Here is a 14,326-nt window from a genome sequence, read left to right on the forward strand (position 1 = left end):
CGCTAGCAAGGTTATGCTTAAAATTCTACAAGGAAGGCTTAAGCAGTATGTGGATCGAGAACTCCCAGAAGTGCAAGCTGGATTTAAAAGAGGCAGAGGAACCAGAGACCAAATTGCAAACATGTGCTGGATTATGGAGAAAGCTAGAGAGTTCCAGAAAGACATCTACTTCTGCTTCATTGACTATGCAAAAGCCTTTGACTGTGTCGACCACAGCAAACTATGGCAAGTTCTTAAAGAAATGGGAGTGCCTGATCACCTCATCTGTCTCCTGAGAAATCTCTATGTGGGACAAGAAGCTACAGTTAGAACTGGATATGGAACAACTGATTGGTTCAAAATTGGGAAAGGAGTACGACAAGGCTGTATTTTGTCTCCCTGCTTATTTAATTTATATGCAGAATACATCATGCGAAAGGCTGGGCTGGATGAATCCCAAGATGGAATTAAGATTGCCGGAAGAAATATCAACAACCTCAGATATGCAGATGACACAACCTTGATGGCAGAAAGTGAGGAGGAATTAAAGAACCTTTTAATGAGGGTGAAAGAGGAGAGCGCAAAATATGGTCTGAAGCTCAACATCAAAAAAACGAAGATCATGGCCACTGGTCCCATCACCTCCTGGCAAATAGAAGGGGAAGAAATGGAGGCAATGAGAGATTTTACTTTCTTGGGCTCCATGATCACTGCAGATGGTGACAGCAGCCACGAAATTAAAAGACGCCTCCTTCTTGGGAGAAGGGCAATGACAGGCCTAGACAGCATCTTGAGAAGTAGAGACGTCACCTTGCCAACAAAGGTCCGTATAGTTAAAGCCATGGTTTTCCCAGTAGTGATGTATGGAAGTGAGAGCTGGACCATAAAGAAGGCTGATCGCCGAAGAATTGATGCTTTTGAATTATGGTGCTGGAGAAGACTCTTGAGAGTCCCATGGACTGCAAGAAGATCAAACGCATCCATTCTGAAGGAAATCAGCCCTCAGTGCTCACTGGAAGGACAGATCGTGAAGTTGAGGCTCCAGTACTTTGGCCACCTCATGAGAAGAGAAGACTCCCTGGAGAAGACACTGATGCTGGGAAAGATGGAGGGCACAAGGAGAAGGGGGCGACAGAGGACGAGATGGTTGGATAGTGTTTTCGAGGTTACCAGCATGAGTCTGACCAAACTGCGGGAAGTAGTGGAGGACAGAGGTGCCTGGCGTGCTCTGGTCCATGGGGTCACGAAGAGTCGGACACGACTAAACGACTAAACAACAACAACAACAAATTTTAGAGCCACTTGTTTGTCTAAACTCTGGCCAGCTCTATTAAGATCTATCTCTATTGGGCTGCGTTTCCAAGCAATGCTCTCAGCTGTGCTGGACGAGCAACTAGATCCCATATGCAGATAGAGAGACTCTGTATTTGTGGGCAAGTGCATGTAGAAGACATTCACCGTTATTTGTGACATGGCCCACTATATACAGAACCTAGGAGGCACTTTCTGAATCCCCTGTTTGTTCCAAGAAAGCAGTCTCTCCTTGGCAGAGACGTTCTAGGCTGCTGAGCCCTCTTTGCGCTGGTGGCAAGAAAAATCAAGGAGGAGGAAGTGGAGAAAATTGCAGTGACTTGTAAGGGAGATTCAGAGGTCTAAACAGAAATGCATTGCATGCAGTCCTGGAGGCGCCCCAACTGCAGCCTTGCTTATGTCTTAGGCAGAGGCACAAACACACTCTTTCTGACAGGGTTTGTATGGTTTTGCCATGGCCTCTCTGGCTAGTACAATATTATCTTATTTACTTACTTCCTATAAGACGAGCCAGTCAGCAGCTGCTGCATCTTGAACCGGATTTTTTTTTAGAGAACCTCGTCCTCAAGGGCAGCCCGACATACCAACAGATTGCAGTAGTCAAACCTGGAGGTGACTAGGGCCTGTATAATTCTGGGCAGGCTACTTCTGCCTAGGTAGATCCTACCCTTTCCGACAGGCTCTGGACAAACAACAGCCATCAAGCGTTTGCAAAGTTCACCTGCTTTTGGGAAGGTAGTCTTCTTGCAAATACAGTGGTACCTCGGGTTATAGACGCTTCAGGTTACAGACGCTTCAGGTTACTGACTCCGCTAACCCAGAAATAGTACCTCGGGTTAAGAACTTTGCTTCAGGATGAGAACAGAAATCGCGCGGCGGTGGCGCGGCGGCAGCAGGAGGCTCCATTAGCTAAAGTGGTACCTCAGGTTAAGAACAGTTTTAGGTTAAGAACGGACCTCCAGAACGAATTAAGTTCTTAACCCGAGGTACCACTATATGTTTCTTATCCCTGCACTGCGGTGCACAGCTTTCTTTGACCCAGGCCTCTCCCCAGCACAGCACAGTGCTGAGCTCAGTACAGGACCAAGCCATACGTGACACAGAAGCACTGAAACATAAGAAGAGTTCTGCTGAGTCAGGCCCATCTAGTCCAGCCTCCTTTTCTCACAGTGGCCAACCAGATGCCCCCGTGGGAAACCTGCAAGCAGGAGCCGGGCACAAGAGCAACTCTCCCCTTCTGTGGTTTCCAGCAGCTCATATTCAGAAGCACTTCTGACTCTGACCAAGCATGTGCAGAGTGCCACTCTCTCGCCACCTAGGAAGGGCAGCCAAGCACTTAGGATTACAGAAATGGAGACAACATTGATCAAGCATAGGGATGGGGAGAAATTCACTTCCTTTCACATTTAAAGGCTAGCCTGCCTCTGAAATATGAAAACTGAAACACAGCCATCCTTCACTATTTGCACTTCTACAAATTCTGCAGTGCAGTTCTCTGGCCGTGTAAAGTGTACAAAAACGCAGGCATTGGGGTAAAGGTAAAGGTACCCCTGCCCGTACGGGCCAGTCTTGACAGACTCTGGGGTTGTGCGCCCATCTCACTCAAGAGGCCGGGGGCCAGCGCTGTCCGGAGACACTTCCGGGTCACGTGGCCAGCGTGACATCGCTGCTCTGGCGAGCCAGAGCCGCACATGGAAATGCCGTTTACCTTCCCGCTAGTAAGCGGTCCCTATTTATCTACTTGCACCCGGGGGTGCTTTCGAACTGCTAGGTTTACAAGTGTTAGTAAAGGTAAAGGTACCCCTGCCCGTACGGGCCAGTCTTGACAGACTCTAGGGTTGCGCGCTCATCTCACTCTATAGGCCGGGGGCCAGCACTGTCCGGAGACACTTCCGGGTCACGTGGCCAGCGTGACATCGCTGCTCTGGCAAACCAGAGCCGCACACGGAAACGCCGTTTACCTTCCCGCTAGTAAGCGGTCCCTATTTATCTACTTGCACCCGAGGGTGCTTTCGAACTGCTAGGTTGGCAGGCGCTGGGACCGAAAGACGGGAGCGCACCCTGCCGCGGGGATTCGAACCGCCGACCTTTCGATCGGCAAGCCCTAGGCGCTGAGGCTTTTACCCACAGTGCCACCCGCGTCCCTGTCTTAGGGAAGATTGCTTTGTTCAAACGTGTGCTGGGCTAAACTGCAAATTTAAAGTTTGCATTGAAATACTGATGAATGTTGTGAGCCCCTCCATCTTATGCCCAGGCTCTATATAGGTATAAATAAAACAGTACACCCTGAAGGCCTCGGCTGACCCTCATTCCAAGGAAACCGAACCTGGCAAAGCGCAGGGCCCCCAGAGTCTCTCCTGCTTGGAGAGAGGGGTAAATACAGAACAAAGTAGAAGTGGTACTTAGAATCATAGAATTGTAAAGTTGGAAGGGACCCCCAAGGGTCATCTAGTCCAACCCCCTGCAATGCAGGGATCTTTTCTGCATTACAATCACAAACATTAAATCAAATATTCTAACATAAAATAAAATACATACTGGTGAACAATTAAGAGTTTGACCTGGCATAAAGCAGCTTCTGGCACACTTCTCCTCTGTGAAACTGTCTATCCCTCCTTGAAAACCAACCAGTCAATTGGCAATTGTTGACATGTAGATCTGGTATTGCTGAATTCCCCAAGGAGCCCTGCCTTGCCTTGCCCAGGATCCCATTTCCTGCAGAGCCGTCCCTCTCGTTGGGCAGAGAGTGGCAGTGCCAATCTCAGGAGACAGCTGCTGAAGGATGTGGGGCAGAGCAAGGGGCCAGCTGGCAACTCATGAGCTAGCCTGCTGTCATTGGCCACGGGGGAGGAGGAGGCTGTCCAACCATCAGCATGGAAATATGCATCAACTTCCAGCCTGGATGGTTTGCTGAATGTGGAGTGGGGTTGCCATCTTGTCCTTTGCCCCAAGTGGCAAAATAGATTGCACCAGTCCCATGCAGTGGCCATTCAGACACCTCTGGAAAGCTCAGAGGCAGGGCAGGGCAAGGCGGCAACCTCCATCCCACCTGTCCCCAGCCTGTAGGGCACAAAAGGTAAACTGCTTCTGAAGATGGAGATTTCCTTTAGGTTTAGAGCAGTTCACAGGCTTCTCCTTCTCCATGAACTTAACTTTTTTCAAAAGCCACATAAAGCCTTTGCCACATCTTGTGGGACTGAATTATATAACCAAATTATTTCCACTGGGTCAAAATATAAAGGGCAGAGGGACACCTGCTGCCCTGGAACCAGCTGCTCCTTAAAGGTAAAGGGACCCCTGACCATTAGCTCCAGTCATGACCAACTCTGGGGTTATGGCGCTCATCTTGCTTTATTGGCCAAGGGAGCCGGTGTACAGCTTCTGGGTCATGTGGCCAGCATGACTAAGCCGCTTCTGGCGAACCAGAGCAACACACGGAAATGCCGTTTACCTTCCCGCCGGAGCAGTACCTATTTATCTACTTGCACTATGACATGCTTTTGAACTCAGCTGCCCCTTAGCAACCAGCAAAACACCCCCAGAACGCCACAGGAAGTGGGGATGGTCACTCTTGTGGTGCATGCACAGAATATCATTTATAAAGGGAAACCATTCCAGGTTCTTTTTAAGAAAATCTACCACATCTGTAAGCTTACTAATCTCATTGAAATGCCAGCATTAAATATAAATGTGGTGGCCAGCTGTCTGCTTGGGAAAAAGACAAAACTTGGCAGACACCCCTGTGCAGTTTTTTAAAGATGATATAATAATGTTCTAAACTTGATTACACCCACAGCAAAACATTTACATGGCAATATATTCCAGAGAACAGAAAATGCAAGCTTTTAAGGTTAATCGTCATCGGCATGAGGGGGACAGGATTATTCCACGGTTCCTTGTCAATAGACAAATCCTTGCCTGTAACTTTGGCACAGCAGCCTTAGATCGTCTTTCTCCGTGAAAAGCACAGAGGTTGAGAGGGGAACCCAACCTATTCTCCCAAAGCAAAAGACAGTTCAAAAACATTCCTTTAAAACCCCAAAGCTTCCAACAGTTCCGCAGGCTTCACGGCTGCCATCTTGAAAAAGATTTGATGGCCAGGGGGCCTCTTTCCATTTCTATCAGGGTGGAAGGGAGAGAGAGAGAGAGAAAGAGACACCCTGTTATAAGAGTTTGATGGTAATCCTCTGAGAATTTTTTAAAAAACCTCTCTCCCGGGGGTGGGGAGGCCCTTCTCCGAAAGCGCTTATGAAGGACAACATTTTTGTGTCCCCCGAATAAAACGTTTTAATGTGCTACAATCCATTACACACACATCCCACCATTTCCTTTCAATAATTATTCATTAGAAAACATTTAACGTCGCTGCAAATTTCACACCGGGCAGTCTGTGGACAAAGGGCCAACGATGGCCCATTTAGGAGAGAGGCTGGAGTCCGCCTCTGCTAATCTGAGAAACGGGAGGGGGGCGCCTGGGCTGGCCAGGCTGGACACAAGGGCCCCCGCCAAATTGTGCAGTTAACGGTCAAAGCCCCCCTGCCTACTTTGACACTCATTTAAAGATGACAGCGAACAATAGAGATTTGTTCCTGGCAACTCTTTCTTGTCAGGCTCAGGCAGGTCTACAGTGACTAAGCCGAGGACCGACCGGCTCAGCCGTCCTCTAGCTCAGGGCCGGGGGCGGGCGGGGTTCCGTTAGACCTGCCATGTCAGGCCTCTTCCTCTGGGGCCTTCCCCACTCAATGAGACAGGTGAAGAATGAACAGGTTAAGAGAGAGAGAGAAGGGGAGCCCCAGGCAGAGCACGTCCACGCTCTGGATGCTATGGCAAGGTGGGCCAGGTCAAGAGAACCTTCTTTGGGACAGGAATCCTGGTGCTTTGAAACAGTGTGGGCTTTGTGATGGGTGGGAGGGAATCAAGGCATATTTCTTTCGGTCTCCCCTGCCCACCTCGCCCAGAACCCTCCAGTCGCTGTCATCTCAGGGAGAAGGTGCAACTCCTGCTCATTTGGGGTGCAGAAACAATAGGCCAAGCCAGGGGCCAGGGGCCATTCAAATTTCAAGCAGGGAAACCAACAAAAAAGTGGGTCTCTTGGGCTTCAGAAAGTTAAGGGGGTATGCAATTCCCTATCTGTGGATTGGTCAGCAGCAGAGAGAGAATCTTGTGGGGGTCAAAAGAGGCCGCAGGTACAAGGAGGGTCGTGGCTCAGAGCCACAGCCCCTGCTTTACTTGCAGAAGGTCCCAGGTTTGACCCCCCAACATCTGTAGTAGGGCTGGGAATATTCCCCTTCTGAAAGAGGTGTTGCCAGTCCATGTAGGCAATGCTGAGCCAAGCGGATCAAGGCCCTGACTTTGAGAAAAAGCAGCTTCCAATGGCACCGTCGTGTAGTGGCTGGGCAGAGAGGAAGCCGGAGAGAGAGAGGAGGTTGCGCTCCCCACTTTGTATCCAGCCCTGCCTACCATGGGCTTCAGCTGTGCACCCAGTTGGCACGAGGCCTCTGGCAGATTGCACCTTTGGGAACGTGGCCCTCAACAGAAAAAGGGGGTTCCCATCCCTCTTATAAAGAATTAAATCAAAACTACTGGTGAATAAAAGGCAGGAGAGTGATGCCCCCTTTCCCTGCCCCACAACTGGAAATTTTGCTTGGCTTAACTGATTCAGAATTAACCCTCAAGTCTTGCTCATAAATACAGATTTATCGACAAAGCTTTTGGAGGTGCTGCACTCTGGGCATTGTGCAAGATGCTCTTTGTAATCAGCACACTATGCAGTTCTAAGAAACTGATTCTGCAATTACTTTTATTACTGGACAATACTGGACCAACCATCACATGCCAACCCTGTATCAAAGGTCTGATCATGAAGAGAAGCCCACCCCCCTCCAAGAGACCCTCCATCACCAAGAGGTCCCAGGCCCTGCAATGGAAGTTTACTGACGTGGAGCTGAGCAGGGGCTTAACATCTCCCATCAAGTAGAAGAGAACAGATGTCCCCGAGTCCTGGCAGAAAACAAGCACATGCATCCTAGTCTAATTGCAGGTAGGGGAAACCATCACAAATCCCAGCCCAGGCATCGAGGCAAGTTGAGAAAGCTGACATTTGTCTGTTTATTTATCCTACATCTTAGAGAAATAGCAGGGCAACAAAACAGATCCACTTTTGCATTTCGTGACTAAATCATCCCATTAAACCTTTCTCAGCTGCAACTCAATTCAAGCTCAATTCAAACTTAGCCAAAATCTACACTGTCCCCAGAGCAACTGCACAGAACATCTGCAACTTTAACTTACCCCTGCATCAGTCCAAATGCTTGTGGGGTCAGATGTCGTGTTTGCAGCCAAGACCAAAGTTCATCTAGGACCTAGATTCTGGTTCCAGCACCAGGACGGTAGGATACTGAACTGCCGGATTCCAGCATTACCTTGTGGGTTAAATGTGTGCTGAGTTGGCAGCCCATTGCTGATTCTCAACTTAACAGATAGTTGGTGGGGGGGGGGGGGGAAGGAACGGGACTTGCCGTACTTTGCATGCTCTCCTGGTTCCAAAAGTGCTGCACTCATTTTAACCCCAGGACAATGTTGTCAAGAGACTACCTGTCAAAAAGACAACGGTGCATCTGAAGGGCTGAGAAGCCTGTACCTTAGAGGAGGAAATGCATCTCAGCAGAAATTTTACAAAGTATCACTCTGCACGTTCCCAATCAATCGTGACATCAGCCTTTTTGACCTGCCCAAGCCTCGCTCTCGAATCCAGTGTCACAGAGCAATGCAGTGACAGCAACTTCCCTGGAGTCGATTGTGAGCTGAGCGGTTGCAAAGTCGAACCAGGGAAACAAACCCAAAAGAAGGACTTAGGACATAGGAAAGCAAAGGCACCAAGGCACCAAATGCGGCCTGGACACTCAGGTTCCACACACAGCATACTTTCAAAGCCCACGACTCTTGCCAAATAATCCCGAGAGGTGTGCCTTGTTAAGGGCACTGGGAATTTTAGCACTGTGAAGGATAAACTACAGTTCCCAAGATTCTTGGGAGGGGGAACATGCACTTTTGATGCGCTTTAAATGCATGGTGTGTTCAGCTTGGATTAAATCTGGGTCTGAGAACCTGCAGCCCCCCAGGTGCTGTTGGGCTTCAGGTCTCATCAGACCTGGCAAGAAGTTGGGAATGGAGGGACTTGGAATCCAACCCCTGGGAGGTCACAGGAGACACAGACACACATGACACACACATCTTGGAGCAAGAAGTTAGTGGGCACCCTCCCCTCCTAGCAAACTCTGAGAAATGGAGTTCTGTTTCATCACTTGTGATTTGCTGCCCTGGGCTCCTTTGGGAGGAAGATCAGGTTAATAAATAAACAAATCCATACAACATTCTCAGCCCCTCAACCAAACAGCGCCCAAGATTCTTGGTGGGCAGTCAAATAGGCTTCCCTATGAGTTTGTTGGGTAGACACACTCTGGATGCTCCCCCATCTTCCATAGCTGCATGGTGGGCACTTCATTCCAGTGCAGAGCTTGGGCCACCTTCCCCTGCCCTCCTCGTTTTGCCCTTCTGCCCCTGTGAGCTGCTGGCCAGACACTGCGCCTTTCCCAGGAAGACCAACCAACTAAAGTGCACCTCATAGCAGGAGAATGAAGTTAGTTGACGTGTGACGGGACAAGGCCTTCTTAGGGACAGCCCCAGTGGGCTCCCTCTCTTCTAGCCCTCAAGCAAACCGTGAAGAGGGCTATTTAGTACTTTACTTTTTGAACCCCGCTACTACAAATAGGTTTCCTGTTGCCCCAGTTCTTGTAACCCCTCAGTTCTGTATTTTCTTGCATGATAAGCTATTGTGTGGGCTCTTGTAGCCAAAAGGCAAAATATAGCCAGGGCTATTTTTCTAGAAAAATAGGTGCAATGGCGCCCACCTGAGAGGTGCCAGACCTGAGTTCCATCTGAAAAAAGCCCCAAATATAAGCCTAATACAGTGGTACCTCTAGTTATGAACTTAATTTGTTCTGGAGGTCCGTTCCTAAGCTGAAACCGTTCTTATCCTGAGGCACGCTATCGCTAATGGGGCCTCCGGCGCGCAAATTCCATTCACATCCTGGGGCAAAGTTTGCAGCCAGGAGCAGCTACTTCCGGGTTAGTGGAGCTCGTAACCTGAAGCATTTGTAACCAGAGGTACCACTGTATAAGGGGTATTCAGCAGCACTGACAAATGCCCTAGCTACACCCGGCCCCTCATTTTCTCAGTTGCCCAACTTCAAGCCTAGGTGCATTGGGGGCAGTGAATCAACACCCTCCAGCAGGAAAGTTAACCAGGGGGCCAGGCCCGGCACCCCGTTCAACGCAGGAGCAAGGCATTGGGTGTGTAAGTGCTACCACGACCTGCCCCAATGGGAGCAAATGCCTGACTAGGGAGCTGCCTTCTATGCAATGCGACCATTTTGTAGGCCTCACTTTGTTTGATCAGCTAAAATTAAGTAGTTTGCATAAGGGGACTCTTTCATGGGGCGGGGCGGGGAGGGGAAGAGTTTTATTACTTCAACATCACAAGAAATGCAGAAGAACTTGGCTGGAGAGACGTGTTTCCTTTGTTGCCCGTTTTACTGACCGAAGCGATGGCTAAGGTGGCTCCCCCTCTGTCCGGTCCCTGGGGCGTCCGAATCCGCCTTCCCGCCTTCCCGGCAGTGGGGAGCTTATGGGGGCGCGGCAGCCCCCCCCCCCCGATGCCCCCCAGCGCCTCTCCCCTGAGGCAGCCGACAAAGCTCCCTGGGAGGGGAACAGGAAAGCCTTGCGTGGCCCCTTCAGCTCCTGGGCCGACCATAAAGCAAATCAATAAATAGCCCTTGGTTTCTTTAAAACAGCGCTCCCAAGTTCCCTGGCAATAAACCCCAAGCGTGGGGTCTCCCTGCTGCCTCCCCCCATTTCATTTTAACCGCCTCTCAGACGGGCCTCTCTCTTGTACTGAAGGGGATGAGAAAGTCCAGGACAGAGAAGTAACCTTCCCTTTCCTGCCCATACTTTTCTCCCGGAGCTCCGCTTACCTCCTCCGCCTCCGGCATGCCGCCTCTCCTCCAAGGAGCAGCCACCGGCAGAGCCATTTTGCTTCTTGGGCCCCAGCCCCGCCATCCCTTTAAAGGCACAGCTTCCCCAAAGGGCTCTGGGAGTTGTAGTTTGTGGGGTGCTGAGAGGAGGAGGAGACTGCGAACTGCAGCTCTGGGAAGGGAAGAGGGAGGCTCTCCTCGCAACTCTCAGCACCCTCCACAAACTACAGCTCCCAGAAACCTTTGGAGGAAGGCCTGCCTGGCGCTTGAAATGGCCCCGGTCCCAATGGGTGCTGGGGAGGGGGGGGCTGGGCCCTCTTGTGTTTAGGAGACGGGGCCCCTTCAGATAAGGACACCGGCGGAGCACAGTGAACCAACGGGGCTTAATGGCAAGAGGAAGAATTGTCATTCCATTTCATAATCGCTTGGGTTGCAATTTCCATTAGAAACGGGGCTTCCTTCTGAGTAGACAAGCACCGGATCGCACTCTGAACTGCTTTACAGTTGGTGGATGAGAGAACATAGACCTCAGATTCAGGGGCTCTGACTTGTTAAAGACAAGAAAACAGTTCGCGGGTGTCCTGTGAAATCACAGAAGCATCACCAGTTGGGTGGTACCTTCCCCCCCCCCCCCCTGTATTTGACTGAGCCTGTGCTTTTTTCAGCAGCCAGCTAGGCAGCAATTAAACAGGTGAAGCTTTATCTATCACTTAACTCTGTGCCAAGCAAACCTCCTAGTGTATAATGTTAAAGGGGAATGAGCAGGTCTGCTTTATTTGAATGAATGACATCCCTACACAGGACTTTTACTTTCTTACTTTCTCTCCCCCCCCCCTTCAATAATGTTGTTATGGTGTAAAAGGCTCTAGAGAACCACTTAATGCAAACATTGCTTTTACCAGACAAGCAACCACAACAGCGATGCCTCGTGTAATAAATAAGTGAACAAACAGGTTCTGTCCACCGCTGCTGCCACTTCATGGCTGACTGCATTAGGAAATGAGATTTTTATAACGGCCTGGCTGGAAGCAAACAAATGACCCAACCCTAGTTAGATTTACTGCCGCATCTTCCCTGTCATGATTATTATAAGCCCTGTTTGGCTGTGGAGAAGCAGGAAGGAGAATGAGCTTTGGGAGTGGTGGGGTTTTAATAAGCGGGCTGGGGTGGCCACCCACACCTCACAGTGGGTTGGGAAATTAAAATATAATGGAACTTTAACAATGCAGTCCTATATATGTCTATTCAGAGATAACCCCCACTGAGCACAATGGGACTTACCCCCAGGTAAGCATGCGTTGGAGTGCAGCCTAAGTAATTTGGCCATATTAAAGGGGTCCCAAGCATGGCCTCCTTTAGTTCTGTGCTCTTCACCCCAGTAACTAGAGCTCTGGTCAGAAGCTAGTTCTGGCCAAGGCCAGGTCTCCTGGCCACAAAGGCCACACTCCAAGTCTCTCCTTTCTCATGACAAAGGTCACATTTCTGGATGCACTAAATGACTCTGCCCTAGAACACCTGGCTGTTAAAAGAAGGAAGTTTGCAGACCTGAAGCCCTAATTTAAAGGCCAATAAAGTGAGATGAGAGCCGCAACCCCAGAGTTGGCCACGACTGGACCTAATGGTCAGGGGTCCATTTGCCTTTACTAGGAAGTGTGTTGGCCAAGGGCTTTTCCTCACTCTCCACCCCTGACATTCCCCCAACATGATGAATGTTTTCTTCTGAGCATGCGAGGCTCTACTGCTGTCCTTCCTTATTTCAAAAGGGAATTTGGCAATCTGGATTTATGTCTTGATTATCTCTCGTCACTGCATAATTATGTCTGTTGGCAGGAGTACCAGCAGCCGATATCTAGCCTGCCATGGTTCCTCCCCAGAAGTCCGCCCCTGGGTCTGATCTTGAGTGGCACCCAGGACCTGGTGCGAGAGGTGAGTGTTGTTGAGCCTGTTGGGAGCAGTGACCAAAGTGCTATGAAATGAAACAAACATGCAAATGGCCAGTTGCCAAGAAAATCCAATACAGTCACATTTGACTTCAAAAGAAGAAACTTCCCCCAAATAAGTTGAAAGGCAAAGCCAGGAGCTCCTTGTCAGGAATGGCAAGGTTCCACTCCCTGGTTGCAAAGCTGGTTTGAAGGGAATCCTCTGGTGTGCCTCCTTCCTGGTTCTGGTGCCCACCCCCACCCCCCAACACGTCCACTTTCATTTCCCACAATGCTCCAGAGCCATGCTATGTCTGGGATACTGTGATGAATTAAAATGGCCAGGTGCCAGTTTGTGGCCCAGGGAGAAGGTGGGCCCTAGGGGTGCTGGGGTGTCTGCAGCTGTTCCAGAGTGGCAGGTGCTGAGAGATGACCTGCCCAGCTGGGGATCCTGCAGCAGGCTGGACCAGCTCCATACAAACGTGTTGCTGTTGCTCGTACTGTAGTCTTATAATGCCACCAGAGTATATGGTGCTACACAAGGAATGCGATTCTAGGTTTCTGCCCCATGGAGCTCAAATTCTGCGGAGCTAAAATTCTACCCAGGTTGCAGATCAGGACCATCCCAGACTTTGAATTTTCAGGGCCCAGACTTGAGACCCAGGGCCGACCCCCCTGGTGACATCACAGGGGCAGGCCCCAGAGATGGAAAGTAATTGGGAGAGGGGAGCAGAGGACAGCAAATTCCTTCAGAGTGTCTGTACTGTAATTTGCAGTTGCTGGGCTGAAGCTTGCAAGCTGTATGCACAGCGCTCTTAATCATTTTTACCATGATCACTAAAGGCCTTCTCTCCTCCACCTGCCACCTGGAGGGGGCCAGGCAACCTGGAGACAGACCAGGAAAGGCAACCCTACACTCCAGGGAGAAAACAGGAAGTGGAGGCCGAACTGGGATGGAAGAGTTTCAGAGCTGTGATCCCTGGCTTTCTTGGACTTGGTTGCTTGAATGCCAGTAGCACATCACAACACTTGGGGTGGATGCTGGAACCTTATGGATGATGCCCTTTCTCCATCAACTCTGTGAGATAGCTGGCTGTTAAGTTCCCTTTTACATGTGCACACCCACTTCCAGCAGTTATCGGATGGAAACAGAACCCACCAGCTGTAACACCCATAATATCAAGATATTGTTTCCTGCAACCAGCAGGAGACGTTAATGGAGGCAACATCCTATCTGCTTATTGACTCTGCCATAGCCTGTTGTCTGTTGCTTTAAAAGGCAAGGGCTGCCTTTCTCTCTGGGTGAAAGGCAGAGCAGAAGGCAAATACTCTTTTCCTAATGCACTTTGTTCTCAGTTGTTCAAAAGATGCCTCCATAGCTGCAACGTGGAATATGGCAACCTCTTGGTGCCTTATTGTTCATGGGCTGGAATCTGGGCACATGCGCACCACAGGCAAGATGCAGTCCACCCCCTCACTTAGAAAATGAACTCCAGCAGCTCCTGCCAACAAGAAAAAGAAGGCGGCAAAACCAGGGGTTTCAGGGTGCCAGGACTGTCTTAGGTAAACAGGAGCAAATGCAGAGGAGATGCTGAGAGCGTGGCCTGCCCAAGGTCACATAGTGCTCCCACAGTCGAGGCAGCGGGAGACTCCATCTGCAGCCATGGAGCTGCGCGGCTGCCGAGAAGCGAAGCAAGCCCGGCCTAGATCTGGACAGTTCTCCACCACGACAACCTCGCCCCATTGCTAAGATTACCTGGGCAGCCATCCCGAAGGCTGTTTCAAACAATGGTTCCAGCTAAGCCATTCAGAGCTCGCTTGGCGAGTTGCTTAGGATCCATCCAGCGTAGCCTCAACACGATGCCGTGAGTTATGAGAAGCGGCTCTTCCGTCCCAGTGGAGAAAGCTCAATAATTCATGCTGCATGTCGGTGGCTTTGCCCTTCGAGTCCCAGGGAGGTGAGTATTGGCTGCTTCTCCAGATAAGAGCGAGAAACCGGACCTTACTAGAGATTATATTGCAGCCACTGCTGATCTTTGATTAGCCACAGGTACATTACAGGCTGAGCATGGAAATAAGCCAGAG

The 14,326-nt window shown here is 50.1% G+C and overlaps 1 protein-coding gene across 4 annotated transcripts in view; it reads right to left on the bottom strand.

The window, feature by feature from the left end:
* Window positions 1-10,513, bottom strand: part of MYO1H (myosin IH) — a 57,396-nt gene extending 46,883 nt beyond the window's left edge. Inside the window, exon 1 of one of the 4 annotated variants that reach the window (XM_077917711.1) lies at window positions 10,323-10,513. In XM_077917711.1, coding sequence (XP_077773837.1) covers window positions 10,323-10,379 — 57 coding nt within the window. In that variant the 5' untranslated portion in view covers window positions 10,380-10,513. Of the gene's footprint in view, window positions 1-9,889; window positions 9,984-10,322 lie in introns of those variants that run through there. The other 3 variants (XM_077917710.1, XM_028705145.2, XM_028705152.2) reach the window with 3 other exon arrangements.
* Window positions 10,514-14,326: the final 3,813 nt, after the last annotated feature.

Source organism: Podarcis muralis, chromosome 13 (assembly GCF_964188315.1).
Source record: "Podarcis muralis chromosome 13, rPodMur119.hap1.1, whole genome shotgun sequence".
Classification (NCBI taxonomy): Eukaryota; Metazoa; Chordata; class Lepidosauria; order Squamata; family Lacertidae; genus Podarcis; species Podarcis muralis.